General features: G+C 43.1%; 1 protein-coding gene across 3 annotated transcripts in view; it reads left to right on the top strand.

Annotated features, from left to right (window-relative positions):
* Nucleotides 1-14,557, top strand: part of LOC146813789 (cap-specific mRNA (nucleoside-2'-O-)-methyltransferase 1-like) — a 944,292-nt gene that overhangs the window by 108,130 nt on the left and 821,605 nt on the right. Inside the window, exon 1 of one of the 3 annotated variants that reach the window (XM_085610253.1) lies at nucleotides 12,044-12,338. The exons of the other annotated variants lie outside the window; for them this stretch is intronic. Within the exon in view, the coding sequence (XP_085466379.1) occupies nucleotides 12,276-12,338 (63 nt within the window). The 5' untranslated portion in view covers nucleotides 12,044-12,275. Of the gene's footprint in view, nucleotides 1-12,043; nucleotides 12,339-14,557 lie in introns of those variants that run through there. 3 annotated transcript variants of the gene reach the window in all.

Genomic DNA, 14,557 nt, shown 5'->3' with positions numbered 1-14,557 from the left:
TAAGTTGTGTGGCCACACTTTTTCACACTCGCTCTCTGAGTCTGAAAGAGCTGTGTGGCCACACCCCTGTGAGACTGACCGGAACTACTCCCCTCAGTACTAGGAAACTGAAATAGGTGGCTTTGAATGCGGGAGCAGCAAAAGATCGACTATTACTAGCCGGTAATCTTCATTACAACACTGCTCAGAAATGACGCCACGGAATAGAACCAGGAGAGTGGCGAGCAGTGGTGTGGCATGTTGCATTGGCCTTGAGGAAGCAAGGAAAATGCCCCCGCTCCAAAAACATAATTGGGGACCCCAATATGGAGTTCAACGGATCTTTCACATCCGTTTGCAGTGCAACAGCACCTGCAGCTTTCCTGACAGTTTCAAACCTGGCTGCGACATTAAACGTTTTAGCGGGCAACTTATGTTCTCCTAAGTGAAAGGTATTCACAACTACGCCCCTGGAGGGCCTCACAGTTTTTGCTACATCTTTATGCAAGCCTGGCTGAAGAAGGGTGACATACCCTGAAACCGGTCCGAGGATGCTTGTTTCTGGTCCAGGGAGGACCTGGCCTGGCAGTTCGGTCTGGGGCACAGGGTCCAAAATTATTTGCATATGGCTGGATCCAAACTGGGGTGGCGTAGTGGGCAAAAGAACGATGGATTTAACCCAGATCTTTTGACTAGGGGAGAATGTTTGCATTGCCAGCATTCCGTCTATCATTTGTTTGCTGTAACACATCTTTATGCAAAGCCATCCCTATCGCGTCATTCAAAATGTCCGGGAGGAATCCCCAACCCCTATTACCTGCCTGCTCCCATCTTCATAAGGGAGAGAGCACCTCAGCTCCAGGAATGCAGTGGCCATGCAGATAGAAGAAGATCTCACTGTACCCTGCAGTGGCTGCTTTCATGGCTGAATGGTCGGAAGGGCTCTCGGGTTACATGGCACTAAAGCCTGCCCCAAGAAGAAGCCCACAGTAGAGAAATAACGCTCCTCCGAAATGTGCCAAACTATGAACTGTTCGAATATTTAATTCATTTCTGTTTTTATTTTCCATAGACTTTTTACTCAAAATTTCCACACAATGATGTTGTATCGCTATTCATTTTGCCTCTTCATCTTTAAATGCTTTTTAAAGGAGCCTCTCACTCTTTCACAGAACAAAAATTGATAGGAAGCGTTTCACTTTAGTGTATTAGATTGTATCGCTGCGTTGAGTGACATTTATCAAATGTTTCTAAATATGCGCTTGGAAAACATTCATGCCCCACCACCCATCGCCCTGACTACAATACCATTAGTGAAGCAAGAGGCAAGTTAGTTGTAATATGTACCCAGCTTGCTGCTTTAGGTGTTATTACAGGTGGAGCAACATTAAGGACTATTAAAATATACAGAAGTTTTTTTTTGTACACGCTCATCCTGAATTGCTGTGTTTTACGGTGCTGTCAAGTGTGATGATCAAGAAAAAGAAGACCAGTGAAATAAAGTAATTCCTCAGGCTCACACAATTTGTTCAAATAGGGAAACCAGGATTGAACCCAGATTAAATGGCTTCACATTGGGCAATGGCCATTTAGATATGGGGAGGGCGGCAGTAGCCATGTCACGGTTCTGTTTGTGTTTGGCCCGAGGTTCCAGGAATATGTCGAACGGAGCCAGAGCCATGTACCTGGCTTAGCAAAACAAAAGCCATGTATCTAGCTTGAGGTTGGTTCGAGAATTCAGTGGCTCCCCCACCCCTATGTTCAATTTCTCGAGTAGCACAGTTGTTAAAAAAAATATAATAGAATTTTTTTAAAAAAACTGTACTTCCAGGCTCCTGCGTCTTCTTCACTTCCCAGGTTAGAGCCCCCCAATGCCCTCTTTTAACAAGGTGAGCTCATGAGTCGTGTAAAGCGATGCAGTTTGAAATCTATTTAAGCGTGCCTCTTTAGTGCATGGACCCAACACTTCCTAAGGCACCTGCGGGGTCCCTGTCCGTGACACAGCGGACTTTATGTATTAAATAGAGCATAGCGTCCGTGCACTTCACCTGGTGGCACACCGCTTAGCTGCTGTAGCTTGTCTGAGGTGGCAAGCTGGGCCCAGGGTACCATGAAACATGGGGCACCTTTAGTTTCTCCTTAAAAACACCCAAAACAGATCAGTCTTGGATCTGCCACTAGAGGTGCATTAAAATGAAGTGAAATTGGGCAAGTCTTGTCTCCCACGAAGAAGCAACTCCTGCGAGTTCACATTCTGAAGTAGCCACAGTAAAGAGGCCATCATTGAAAGATTGCTTTCTTGGCAACTGCGTTTCTCACCTCACAATTCACAACAGAGCTATCAATATCTCATGGAAAGCGAGAATGTGATGCATTCTTATGAACAAGCTTCTTCCGGATTTCTATTAACTGCGCTGCTTTTTTGCACCGGTAGCCCTGCTCTTTAGCGCATGCGCAGGAAGGGTATACAATTCAGGAGTTAACTAATACCTAAGAGCAGACTGCCCTCTTCTGACAGAGTCAGAGCGATGCCAGTCAAGCAGAGTTTGCTGTCTGAGCCCAAGATACTGGCAGTGCTTAATTTGCAAGTAAATAAATGCAGTTGCCATTTTCAGGTCTCGCCCTGTTCCCTTTCACAATCCGGGTAAGAGAGTGCCCAGAGGCGATTTATCTTGCTTTGCAGCGCTAGTTGAGAAAAGCCTCGTACTCGTTACACGTGTTGCTACCATGGGTCTTCAAATGTCGTGTGCCCTCAGCAATGTGTGAAAAAGAGGTCACACAATGTGAGAACGATCTCAACAGCAACCTGGAGCCTGTGTCCAAAGCCAGTTAAAGACAAAAATGCATTTTATGTATCACTTCATACAGGAAGTTTCCAAACTGCTTCTACATGACAGAAAGTGAAATAAGGTACAAGACAAGCATTGGCATAGCCAATAGGTCTCGCTTTTGGGACCTTATAAGTATTTAGTTATGCAGCAGAATATCCTTGGTGAAACAACATCAACTGTTGCATGGCTAAAGACTTATTAGGTCCCAAATGCTATACCTATTGGCTATGCCAATGCTTGTTAGACAAATGTTCACTCCCACAGCCTATTGCGGGAGCGAGCAGAGCGCCAGCCGCATTCCGGGAACGAGCAGCGGCGCGCAGGTTGCCATCTGTTGTGGATGAAGTTACTTTGATGTCACTTTCACTTTCGCGGCCAATGCTTGTTATTTTGTTTATGTAACCCTGCCGTTTACATTTGGAGCCTTGAGCGATGTCAAACAAAAAAATATGTTCCATGCTCTTCGTTCTAAATTCTTCTACTCTCTCACTTTTACAGTGAAAGCATTAATTACTAAACTCTCCATGGGCCAGACAGTGCGGAATGATTATTTTCAAAGTTCCCTTTCAAGTGGGCTGAATTTGTCATAAATGAATTTTGGAGCAAATACCCTCTTGCAGTTGTTTGCATTGAAACGAGAGGGATCGAGGCCTTTGTTTACGAGAGCCTCGGATGGTTTATACAGGGAGCTGCAATAGGTCTTGCATCTACTGAAGTTTAAGCTACTGGCATTGAAAATGACAATGCCTTTTATTTATGTTTTAAAAACCAAAACATAAATAAAAGGCATGCGGGTCCGTTTTAACTACCCCCCTGCTGTTGACTACACTTGTTTTGGTAGTCCTTTTGGTTAATTACTTGACATTCCGTTCAGAGCGCTCTGTTGATAACTCTCTTAGCTATTAGCAGATCAAGACAGATATACGTTTGTTCTCCTTTTCTCTCAAACATGGCAGAATTCAGTGGCTTAGCATACGATGATTCTGTTTACCAATCAATACTTGACAATACACCTAGCATTTTAGAAAATGCTTTTGGATCACTAGGCACAGCATCAGATGATTGGAGCCAGATATTGTCCTTGAAAAAATCTCATACACGGACTATGATACATGGCGCAATCATGGCCGAATATCTACGGGGCAATTGTGCCCCATCGGGTTTGATTGTTACTAATGCCCCCTGACTTTTTTTACAAGACAAAACCTTTTTGAAAGATTGGTCCCTCATAGCATGGCGCTGCACGCGCGACTGGCTCATTCTAATAGTTAGTACAGCGAAACGAGTTGCAGATGCCATTCTTCTTGAGTTACAGGTTTTAGAGGCCCAAATCAAGGTCACTGTTACAGCTACTTTGTTAAAAAAAAAAACAAGAAGAGGCTAACAAAAGCAACAAGGAACTTAAAGATTCAATATTGTCTTCAAAGATTGAAAAGTTCAAAAAAGACTTAGCCAAATTCAAACATGAGGTGATCTATTCCTACACCAGTGATACATATACTCCACCGGAATTTTTAAAAAAAGGACGTCGCTATGGTTCCACATATTCAGGGAGTAGCTCTGACGATGACGTAAATGAGAGTGATGGCCCAGAAATGAGTAGGCAACAGTATAGAGGACGGGTTAATAGAAGGAACTGGAGGGGACAGTACACACCCCATTTCCAACAGTGGTGGCCTCCTGCACCTTGGGGATATCCCCCCCAGCCTTTTCAGCCATTACCACCAAACCCGTTCCTAATGCACCAACAGGACCCGAATTACCAGCCTTTTTTAGGGTCTGGCCAAGGGAGGTCCAGAGGAAGAAGAAGAGGACGGCAGTCACAAGTACATTGGAATCTGCCAACATCCATGCCTCAGCAAATAAGCACACGCAGCCAAACCAAGAAGGGTCAACCACAACCAGGAACGAGCACAGAGACAATTTGATACTTAATCTAAGCAAGAAAATTCTGACTACAGATGAGACATCTGTCCTCAACAAAGGCCTTGGATTTGTAACTACGACACATGGAGATGATTTTCAAGTACAGTGCGATCTGGCCAAATTCTTCCGCAAAATACGACTACATTTCTTCTTTAACAACAAAGATTTGTCCCTAACCGCTACAGAGGAGACCAACACTGGTCTGAAGAAACGATCTACTTTCAATCCTCCACCACATAGTGTACCTCCTCAAGTTCTTACCTTTGAGAAAGCTGTTACGGAAGAGATCATGACCTTATGCAATAACAAAAAGAAGGAAAATCAATACAGCAATCTCCCAAAGAAAGAACAACTGGCGTTAAAGGCACTCACGCAAGATCAGACCATTGTAATCAAGCCAGCCGATAAAGACGGAGCTATTGTCATTCAGGAGACTGAGACATATCGACAGGAATGTAGAAGACAACTAGAGGATAGAAGATTCTATCAACCTCTTCAAGAAGACCCTACAGAAAGAATTAAGAAAGCCATTACAGAAGCAGTGGAAGAAGCATTAGCTAATGGCTGGATTACTTCACAAGAAGCACTGTTTTTGCATACCCCACATCCGGTGATGCCATACTTTTATACTTTACCCAAAGTACACAAAACCCAACGTCCACCACCAGGAAGGCCCATAATATCGGGCCAAGGATCACTACTAGAACCTCTGTCTTCTTTCGTAGATCATTTTTTGAGGCCATTGGTAAAAGGTATGCCTACCTATCTACAAGATACCAAGGATGTCTTACGTTTACTACCCACAGTGGATTTTGATATCGAAAAAGATTTTTTAGTATCATTCGATGTAGAATCATTGTATACATCCATCCCACAAGATGAAAATCTTGACACCATCTTTTCCATCCTGAATGATACGGTTTTGGATTCCATCACTCCTGTTCACTTCATCATGACGCTTGCACATTTGGCTATGAAGAATTTTTTTTTCAAATTTGAAGACACTATGGGCCATATGTAGGTAGCCTAATACCGGTCGGTAACGGCCGATTTTCGGTAAAAATCCCGTTACCGACCGGTATTCAGGCTTTTGGTATGTAGGGGGGACATTTCAGGATTCGGTAATTTACCGAATCGGTAATTTTACCGATTCGGTAAATACAGAATCCTGAAATGAGATGTAGGGGGAGTGTGTGGGTGTAGTGTGGATTCGTTATTTATCACCAACTAAAAGTTGGTGGTAAATGACGAATGTCTTAGAAAAAGCATTATTTGGCCCTTAGAAGTGTGCAATGTGGCAGACATACATGTCCTTAGGGCATGTATGTGTGCCACATGTGCACACATGCAGGAATCAGGGGTGCAACAGGGTGTCACTGTGACACCCTGCCACCCTTGATTGTGCTCCCCCCATTACCGAATCGGTATTTACCGATTCGGTAATGGTAACTGGCTTCCCATTGATTCCTATGGGCCTCCTGGCCCATAGGAATCAATGGGAAGCCAGTTACCATTACCGAATCGGTAAATACCGATTCTTAATTACCGACCAATTCCGAATCGGTAATTTTTACCGACTGATTACCTACATAGCATTTACCACTTCATAAATACCGAATCGGTAAAATTCGGTATTTATGAAGTGGTAAATGTTAGGCTACCTACATAAGGCCCTATATACCTTCAAGTCTCAGGTACCAGCATGGGAAGCATTTTTGCTCCTAGTCTAGCCAACCTATACGTACACTCTTTTGAACAGGAGCATGTACTCAATCATGACAATCCCTTCCTTGACTCAATCAGATTATGGAAGCGCTACATCGATGATATTTTTGTAGTATGGCGCGGAGATCTGTCTTCGATCTCGTCCTTTTTACAGTGGTTGAACACTAGAAATGACTTCTTAAAGTTCACAGTTGAAGCCCACAAAGAAAAATTGTCTTTTCTGGACTTATCCATTTTTACAACTCCAACAGGATTGGAAAGTGAACTCTATAAGAAACCTATGGCTCGTAATTCTCTCCTCAGATACGACAGCCAACACCCTAAATCTCTTAGAGACAATCTCCCGTATGGGCAATTTTTGCGTGTAAGACGTAATTGCTCAACACAAGACAAATACCAGAGGCATGCGCAAAACCTAACAAAACAATTGATTGAGAAAAAGTATCCAAAAAGTTTGATTAAAAAAGCTTTCAAACGGGCCTCCAACAACAACAGGGGGGCTTTGATAGAACCTCCTTTTGAAAAACCTCCGATGGACCGGCTAACCTTTGTCCACACTTTCAGTACTTTAACTAATGGGATTCAAAAGTGTGTGAAGAAACATTGGCGTCTTTTAAATTCATGCAAAGAAAAGATACAGTTACCCTTATTTTCTTTAAAGAGAGGAGTGAATCTTAGAGACAAATTGGTTCACACAAGACCTCAAGAAGACAGACCACGTCAAATTGGTACATTGTGGGATTTACCAGCGGTCCAGGGACACCACCCTTGTGGTACATGTTCAATCTGCCCACAAACTAAACATTCTAAATCAGTGGTTCCCAAACTTTTGACTCCTGAGGACCCCACTGAGTCACCACTGGAAGTCGGGGACCCCCAAGCAATTTGTATGATTTAAATTTCAAACGTTAAAACTGAAAAAAATAAACACATGTGTGCACACAAAACAAATACTCAAATTACTAAGGATTTTAGGGGCATATTTACAAACCCCTACCACCATGGAAACATCACTTTTTGCAACGTTCGCGTGTCGATGGGGGCTTCGCCTTATTTACAAGGCAGCGGTAAGCCACTTAACATGCTGCCTTGTAAATAATGCCATCCTTTCGCGCAATGCTTAGCGTGAAAGGGGTGGGTAGTGGGTTTTGCAGTGGGCGTTCCACCGCAAAACCCATTGATTTTGATGCTTAACTTGGCGAAACGAGGATAAATGCTACATTGCTCCTCATTTTTGCTTTTTCCATGTGTGCTGCCTTATGCAGCACACATGGAAAAAGCAAAACGCCCTGCATTGTTTATGTTCAGGAAGGTGACCCTTCCGGCACATAAATAATCATTAAAAAAAAATGGCATTTTGTAACTTCCATGTGTACTGCATTAAGCAGCACACATACAAGTGACAAAACCCCATTTCAAGATTGTTTATGTGCTGGAAGGGGGGACCTTCCTTTACATAAACAATCTTCCCCAGCACGCAGACACCCTTGCACTGTGTTGCAAGGGTGCCTGCATTGGCGCTACACTGCTAAGCGTAGCTCCAGCACAGGGCGAAATGTAGGACTGCACTATATTCTTGTAAATATGGTGCAGCCCAGCGTTTCTGAAGTGGCGCCGCGTGTCGTTAAGCCACAGAGGCTAACGACACGCTCCACCACTTCTTTTGTAAATATCCCCCTTAGTATTTTATATTGAAAGAATTTGCAAAAAACTAAAATTTTAATGGGAAGGTTGGTGCTGCATCTCTGTGACTAACTTTTAAATGGTTGGTTTTATTTCGCAGTACGAGGCTCCTAATCCTGCCAGGGCCAGACTGGAAACCCAAAGCAGCCCTGGTAAATGTTTTCAGACCAGTCCCCATACAGTGCACACCAAGTGCATTGAGTGTGCCTGACCACTACGGAGGGGGCTTTGGGAGGCTCTACCCCCAAAGCAATTTAGGAAACAATGGTGCAGTCTACAACACGTTTATCACTTTACATCACACACATATAGAGACAATTAATCATAAGTGTAAATCAGTGTATAGAAAATATTACATAAGGCAAAGGGGACTACAAGGTGTAGGATTTACATGTCATTTATACTGGTAGGCATTTTTAAAGAGTGCTTGGTCTGGAGAAGCACAAAAAACTCTGGATTCAGAACATAAGACAGTGGTTAGCATTGACTTTAACAATAATAATGTATTTCCACCCTGATAAACCTTTTTAGCAGCATCGGGATAATGAAAGACTGGGAAAAAACATAAGTTACTAACTTGTACCATGCAGTTTGCAAGCAGCTCTTTGATGACAGTTTATAGGTCACTGTGCTAGATTACGGTTGTCACTTATGTACTGCACAGTAACAAAATAATCTTTGTGACAAAAGCAGTAACCCACTCGCCTATGCACATAAAATACTGTTATTTAAAATGCATGGTACACGTTCTTTGCAGTAGGCATATTAACCCTCTGTGCTACATTAGATAACTCAAAGCTGCCACAGGACAAAATTCTAATCTTTCTCCAGCAGGTACATTAATCACTGTGTTATCTTGACACTTTTATTGTTGCTGGAAAACTGCTAATTATACAAGTGCAGTGCTTTCTAAACTGCTGCCTGCGGACCCCCTGGGAAAGTGTCAGGGACCCCTGGGGGTCCCCGGACCACAGTTTGGGAAACACTGTTCTAAATCTATAGACATTGGCACAAAGACACCGTGGGAACAAAGGACTTTTACCAATTGTAATAGTGAAAATTTGATTTACCTGATCGAATGCCCGTGTAAATATCGATATGTAGGCATGACTACCCGCAAAGTTAGACAACGGATGCTTGAGCATAAGAGTACATTCAGATGCAAGAAAACAAACACCAGGTTAACACAACATTTTCTTGAGGCCAATCACCAAGCCAACGATTTCACTTGGACGGTTCTAGAAAAACCTTTTGTACTGTCTCATGTCAGTGATATATCTCATTTTTTGTTCCGTAAAGAACAAAGATGGGTCTTTAAAATTCACAGTGATTTAGAAGGTCTAAACGATGGCATCCCATGGTCTTCCTTATAATGTACAGTTTTTGCAGTTTTGTCTTTAGATTCTCTTAACTGCAAACATATGCTCATCAGCGAAAATACTGTAATGGCATGTATTTTCATGCCGGTTTTGTAGTAGGCTAGTCGGTGCGGTGCAGCTCCATCTATCACAGACCTAGCACAGATAATTGAGGTTATTTTTATACCCATCCGATCAGCATGCTACACACGTGGCGGACCTCACAATGTTTTATAGATTCAAGTGAATGCACACATAAAAAACACATAAAAAAACGCTTACTGAAACTAAACGCTTATTTGTTTTCCTTCCTTTCCAATGAAGCTTTGAATAAGGCGTTATTCTTAAGGAAGTGTTCAAGATATTAAGCTTTGGACCTTTTTTACATATACCAGCCTCTTGAATAAACATTTTTTGGATTTGTTAAGTTTCTCCCACTGTCATGATCGATAAAGCTAACATTTTTCAAAACTACTACTTCCCAGTTTGCTCACGTCATTTTGTAGTTTTGGAACGTTACTATACACTGATTGGTTACATATTTTCTGCCGATGATGTCACACGATGGTCATTGGTTGATTGATTTACACACAATTTTGCGTGCTTCGCTGTTGTTTAAATGACCGCGATTCAGACCTTCCGTTACCTCCCAAACGGCTCAGACATATCTCGAGGTACCGACGGAGAGGAAGGCGAACGTCTTCTCTGTAATGAGTTTTGTTAAGAACTTGTCGCGCGTTCTGTTTTAGAGAGATGGATTACTAGTCCGTGATTGAGTCTCCTTTGGGTTTCGCCCGTAGCTTACCAAATGGACAGTTCATTAATATCCTTAGTACTGTCACACATTTGTAGAGCTTGCCTACGTAGATTTGATTACAGGCACCGTAGTTTTTAAGCAAACAGTGTATAACTGTAGAGATAGAGAACAGACGCCCGAACTACCTTATATATCGTCTTTCTGTTTGATGAGTTGTCTAGCAGAGTGTTTGAACGGATGTCTTGTTTTTCTGGATCCCAAATGCGATCCTTCAAAACCAATGATTTTTGGCATAGTGCTAACGAGAGATCTCTCTCATCTATAACCATATTGTCGCAACCCTTCCCTCTATTTTACAGGGCAGGACCTCCCTTAACCTGAGTCAGCACCGGGTGAGGTGAGGCTTACTCCTCGTGCTAATTAGGTAAGCGCTTGGAGATATGTTATTGGTCTTGTCCAATATATACTATCAAATCAAGAGAGTGAATGATTAAACTTGCAGTTGTGTTTCCTTTTTGTGTACAGGTAATTCATATATACTGATCGCACGAAGAGTTATACACCACGAAGGTTGTATTTTATGCACTTATTATTTTTTGTCACATTTATTGTTGCAGTAGCAATACAAGTATGTTATAAGGTCCTGAAGAAAGCCATTTGACCATTGGGTCAAGAAGGCTGAAACATGTTAGTAGGAATATCTTGAATAAAATTCCCTTTTTTTCCTCTAAATCCTTTTTTAAATTTTCATGTTTCTGCACTGCACCTTTCATATATCATTTCTGATAAATTTTTTTACTAAACCAGTGATCTTTGCTGTCTTCTTTTTTCCCCTTCCCGGGTTACATTCAGGTGATCTGGTTGACACCTACACCACATGGAACACCTCTTGTTGGAGAGGTTTATAGTGGTGGGAAGGATGGATATCCAGATGATGATACTGACCAATCACTGGTTGTTGATGGAAATCCTTCATAGTCGAACAGCACTTTAAAGCTTCTTTCCTGCCTTTTGCATGTTTTCTATTTGTCTCTCTTGAATGTGCAGACCACCAGACTTCCTTGGTTTATTAATTGTCATTTACAATGCCAATAGCTAAAAGTCACGTAAATGCGAGACCTTTTGCATTGCAAATGCTTGTTTTTTACTTAGTGAAGAGCTAAAGGGGAAAAATGTGTCACAGAGGACACGGATTAAGCAGGCATTCCCGGCCTGTATGCAGACTCAACTTGCTCTGCTGCAGCCACTCCCACTTGTTGATGTAGGCACTAGCAGTACAGACCCTAACACTCCCAGATGTAGGCACAGTCAGTCTTAGGGCACCTCCAGCCCCCCAGAATAGCTGCCGATCGTCCCAGGTGAACTCTGGATATTATCAGCTCTGCTGCTGACAGCCCTGCTTTACAGACGGACAATTCAGCTCTGCTGCGCACATTATCCCAGCACATGCTACAGACTCTGTGGTCTGTGGCTGCAGGCCAGAAACATTCACAGTCCGCTGTAAACACTCCCAGATCAGCCAGTGACTTTCCGACTTCAACGCTGTGCATGTGCAGCAGCCAGTGAAAGTGGAAGGGTCTGTAAGGAAAGAGAAGGCGAAGCAGACCCTCCCACTTCACCAACTGGAATATATGAAACGAAACTTAACCGTGTGCACCTCAGGTTGAACATGGCTGCGTCCAACCATCTCCGGAGCCTGGAGGAGGAGGCCACGTGCGCCATATCTCTGGAATATTTCAAAGACGTCTGTGGAGTGTGGACACACCTTCTGCTTGTCCTGTATCACTCAGTACCGGGAGGGGCTGCTTAAAGACTTCCCCTGTCCTCAGTGTAGACATCTCGCTCCGAACAAAACCTTCCGGCCCAACAGGCACCTGGCGAACATGATCGAAACCCTTAAACAACTTCAGATACCGAGTGCGACCCCCCCAGAAGTTGAATCTGTGCCGAGAACACGAAGAGAAACTGAAACTGTTCTGTGAAGATGACCAGGAGCCCCTCTGTGTGGTCTGCAGCATGTCACGTGATCACAAGCAGCAGAGGGTGCTCCCCATTCGAGAGGCTGCCCAGGAGTACAAGGTATGTGGGGCAGGTCGTCTGAATCGGGGATGGCAGGGGAGCGAGAGGGCTCACACTGCTACCAAGTACAGAGTCTATTAGGATTCAGACGTGCAAGGCTAATTAAAACAAAAAACAAAAAATATATATATATTGTATTATGACATTTTTAAAGAATGCATAAAAATGAAATGTGCTGTCAAACTCTGCATGATGTTGCCCTATACCAGTAATCTTCAAACTGTGTGTTGCCTCTTTGCTTCCCAGGGTTCAATTCAGTGTAAAACTAGGTTAACATCCCAAATAGCGGAGCAGATTCATGTACCTTATTCCTAACAATAATCTGCACACCAGCAGAGGTTCCTCCGCCGATTTCCCGTCAACCTTCTGGCACCCTACTGATGCTGCTGACCTACAATCGTTAATTGTCCTGCAAGACTTGTACCCCACTGCTTGAATGCCAAGAAATTCAACACTCCTGTGACTTATGAAGACATGGGACCAGGCACTCCATACTTCTCAGGCTGAACTATAAGCCCTGACTGTTCCACAAGCACAAGAGGCCCTAATGTATGCAGAAGCTACCTCAAAGTCATGGCACCTCTGTGAGCTCCCTGAAAGGTTCCATGCCAGCAGGCTTGCCTTGCAGAACAAGACTGGGATTTTGTCTTGAAGGGTTCCACAGCGGTGTTACCATCAACATCCTTGCTGAATGTCTGCGTATCTTCTCTAGACTCCTGGAGATTATGGCAAAGGGTGGAAAAGCATAGTGATTCCCCCCAGTCTAACCTGGTGGAAACAGTCTGTTTGTGACTTATCAACGTTTATTTTTTTTGCTACACCAACATCATCATAATATTCATTGCCACCATATAAATCATTCATGCCCCCAAACAGTTTTATTTTGACCATTCGAAAAATTCATATTAGAATCATACCAGTGGGACCTTTGGTCCACTTCAACTTGTGGAATTGAACCAGCACCAAATTCACCATACTCTTGAACATTATCCAGCACCACCACGTGCTTACGTTTTGTTAATCTTTACCCCCCCTGGGCCTCAACGATTTATAGCGGTTGCCACCGAATTCCCTATGTCAGTGGCTACTTTATTAAACAAGCATTTGCAATACAATAGGTCTCTCATTTGTTAATGTTAGAGCTGTTGGCATTGAAAATTACATTGCTTTATTACTTTTGTTTTTTTGTTTGCAGTGGAGTACATTTGTATAGCGCTATTGCCATTGGTATAAAAAAGCTAAAGTTAAAAGCATTGTCATTATCAAAGCCAACGGCTCTAACTTTAACAAATGCGAGACCTATTGCATTGCAAATGCAATAGGTCTCGCATTAGTTGTAGTTGGAATTATTGGCATTATAAATGCCGATGTTTTTTACCTAGCCATGTTGCAGGGTGTAGTACCATATGTGACCAAAAGAGGTACCTGCAACATGGCTCGGTAAAAAACATGGGCATTTATAATGCCAGTTACTCCATCAAACGCGAGACCTATTGCATTTATTATGCTTGTTTACATTTCTTTTTTTTCACAACTTAATTTTATTATTGAGAGCCAAGACAAAGAGAATGCCTCGTAGGGCACCCAAAATACGCATATAAGAGGACAAATTTGGATATCAACATTTTCAGCAATGACATGACATCGGTCATACAAAGAATAAAGTGCATAGAGAAATAACAACAGAAAAACAAATAACTGCCCCACATTGCCTTTGTTTGACAAAAAGAGACGTCTCATATATAGGGAGAGGCTTTGCCACCTGTAGCCACATCCAACATGTGTACAATGCATATTCCAGTCCGCTGGATTCATAACAATGGTTCTTGAGCATCAGGTGGGAGGCGGGGGAGGCCCCAGATATAGTCCCCTATAGTCAGCCCACCTTTTCCAGATCTTGTAGTACTTCCGAGGGCACCCCTTCGCTTCAAAGACCGGGATTTCCAGGCCCATACAACTCTTTTCCATACCCCGATCAATGGTGGGGATTCATCTTTCCAGGCGCGGGCAATGTCTCTTTTTGCCAATGTGAGGCCTAGAAATAAGAGGTGGCACTTGTACCTGTTGCCACCCAGACCCTCTGTAATATGTAGCATGGCGAGCCTCAGAGAGGAAGGAACGTCCTACCCCAAAACCTCAGATAGCCATACAAACACCCCCCTCCAGAACCTCAACAGTGTAGGGCAGGACCACACAGTATGTAGGAAAGTACACTCCAT

The sequence above is a fragment of the Triturus cristatus genome, chromosome 6 (assembly GCF_964204655.1).
Source record: "Triturus cristatus chromosome 6, aTriCri1.1, whole genome shotgun sequence".
Lineage (NCBI taxonomy): Eukaryota > Metazoa > Chordata > Amphibia > Caudata > Salamandridae > Triturus > Triturus cristatus.
The sequence above is the reverse complement of the archived record's forward strand: the minus strand, read 5'-3'. Positions and strand labels throughout refer to the sequence as shown.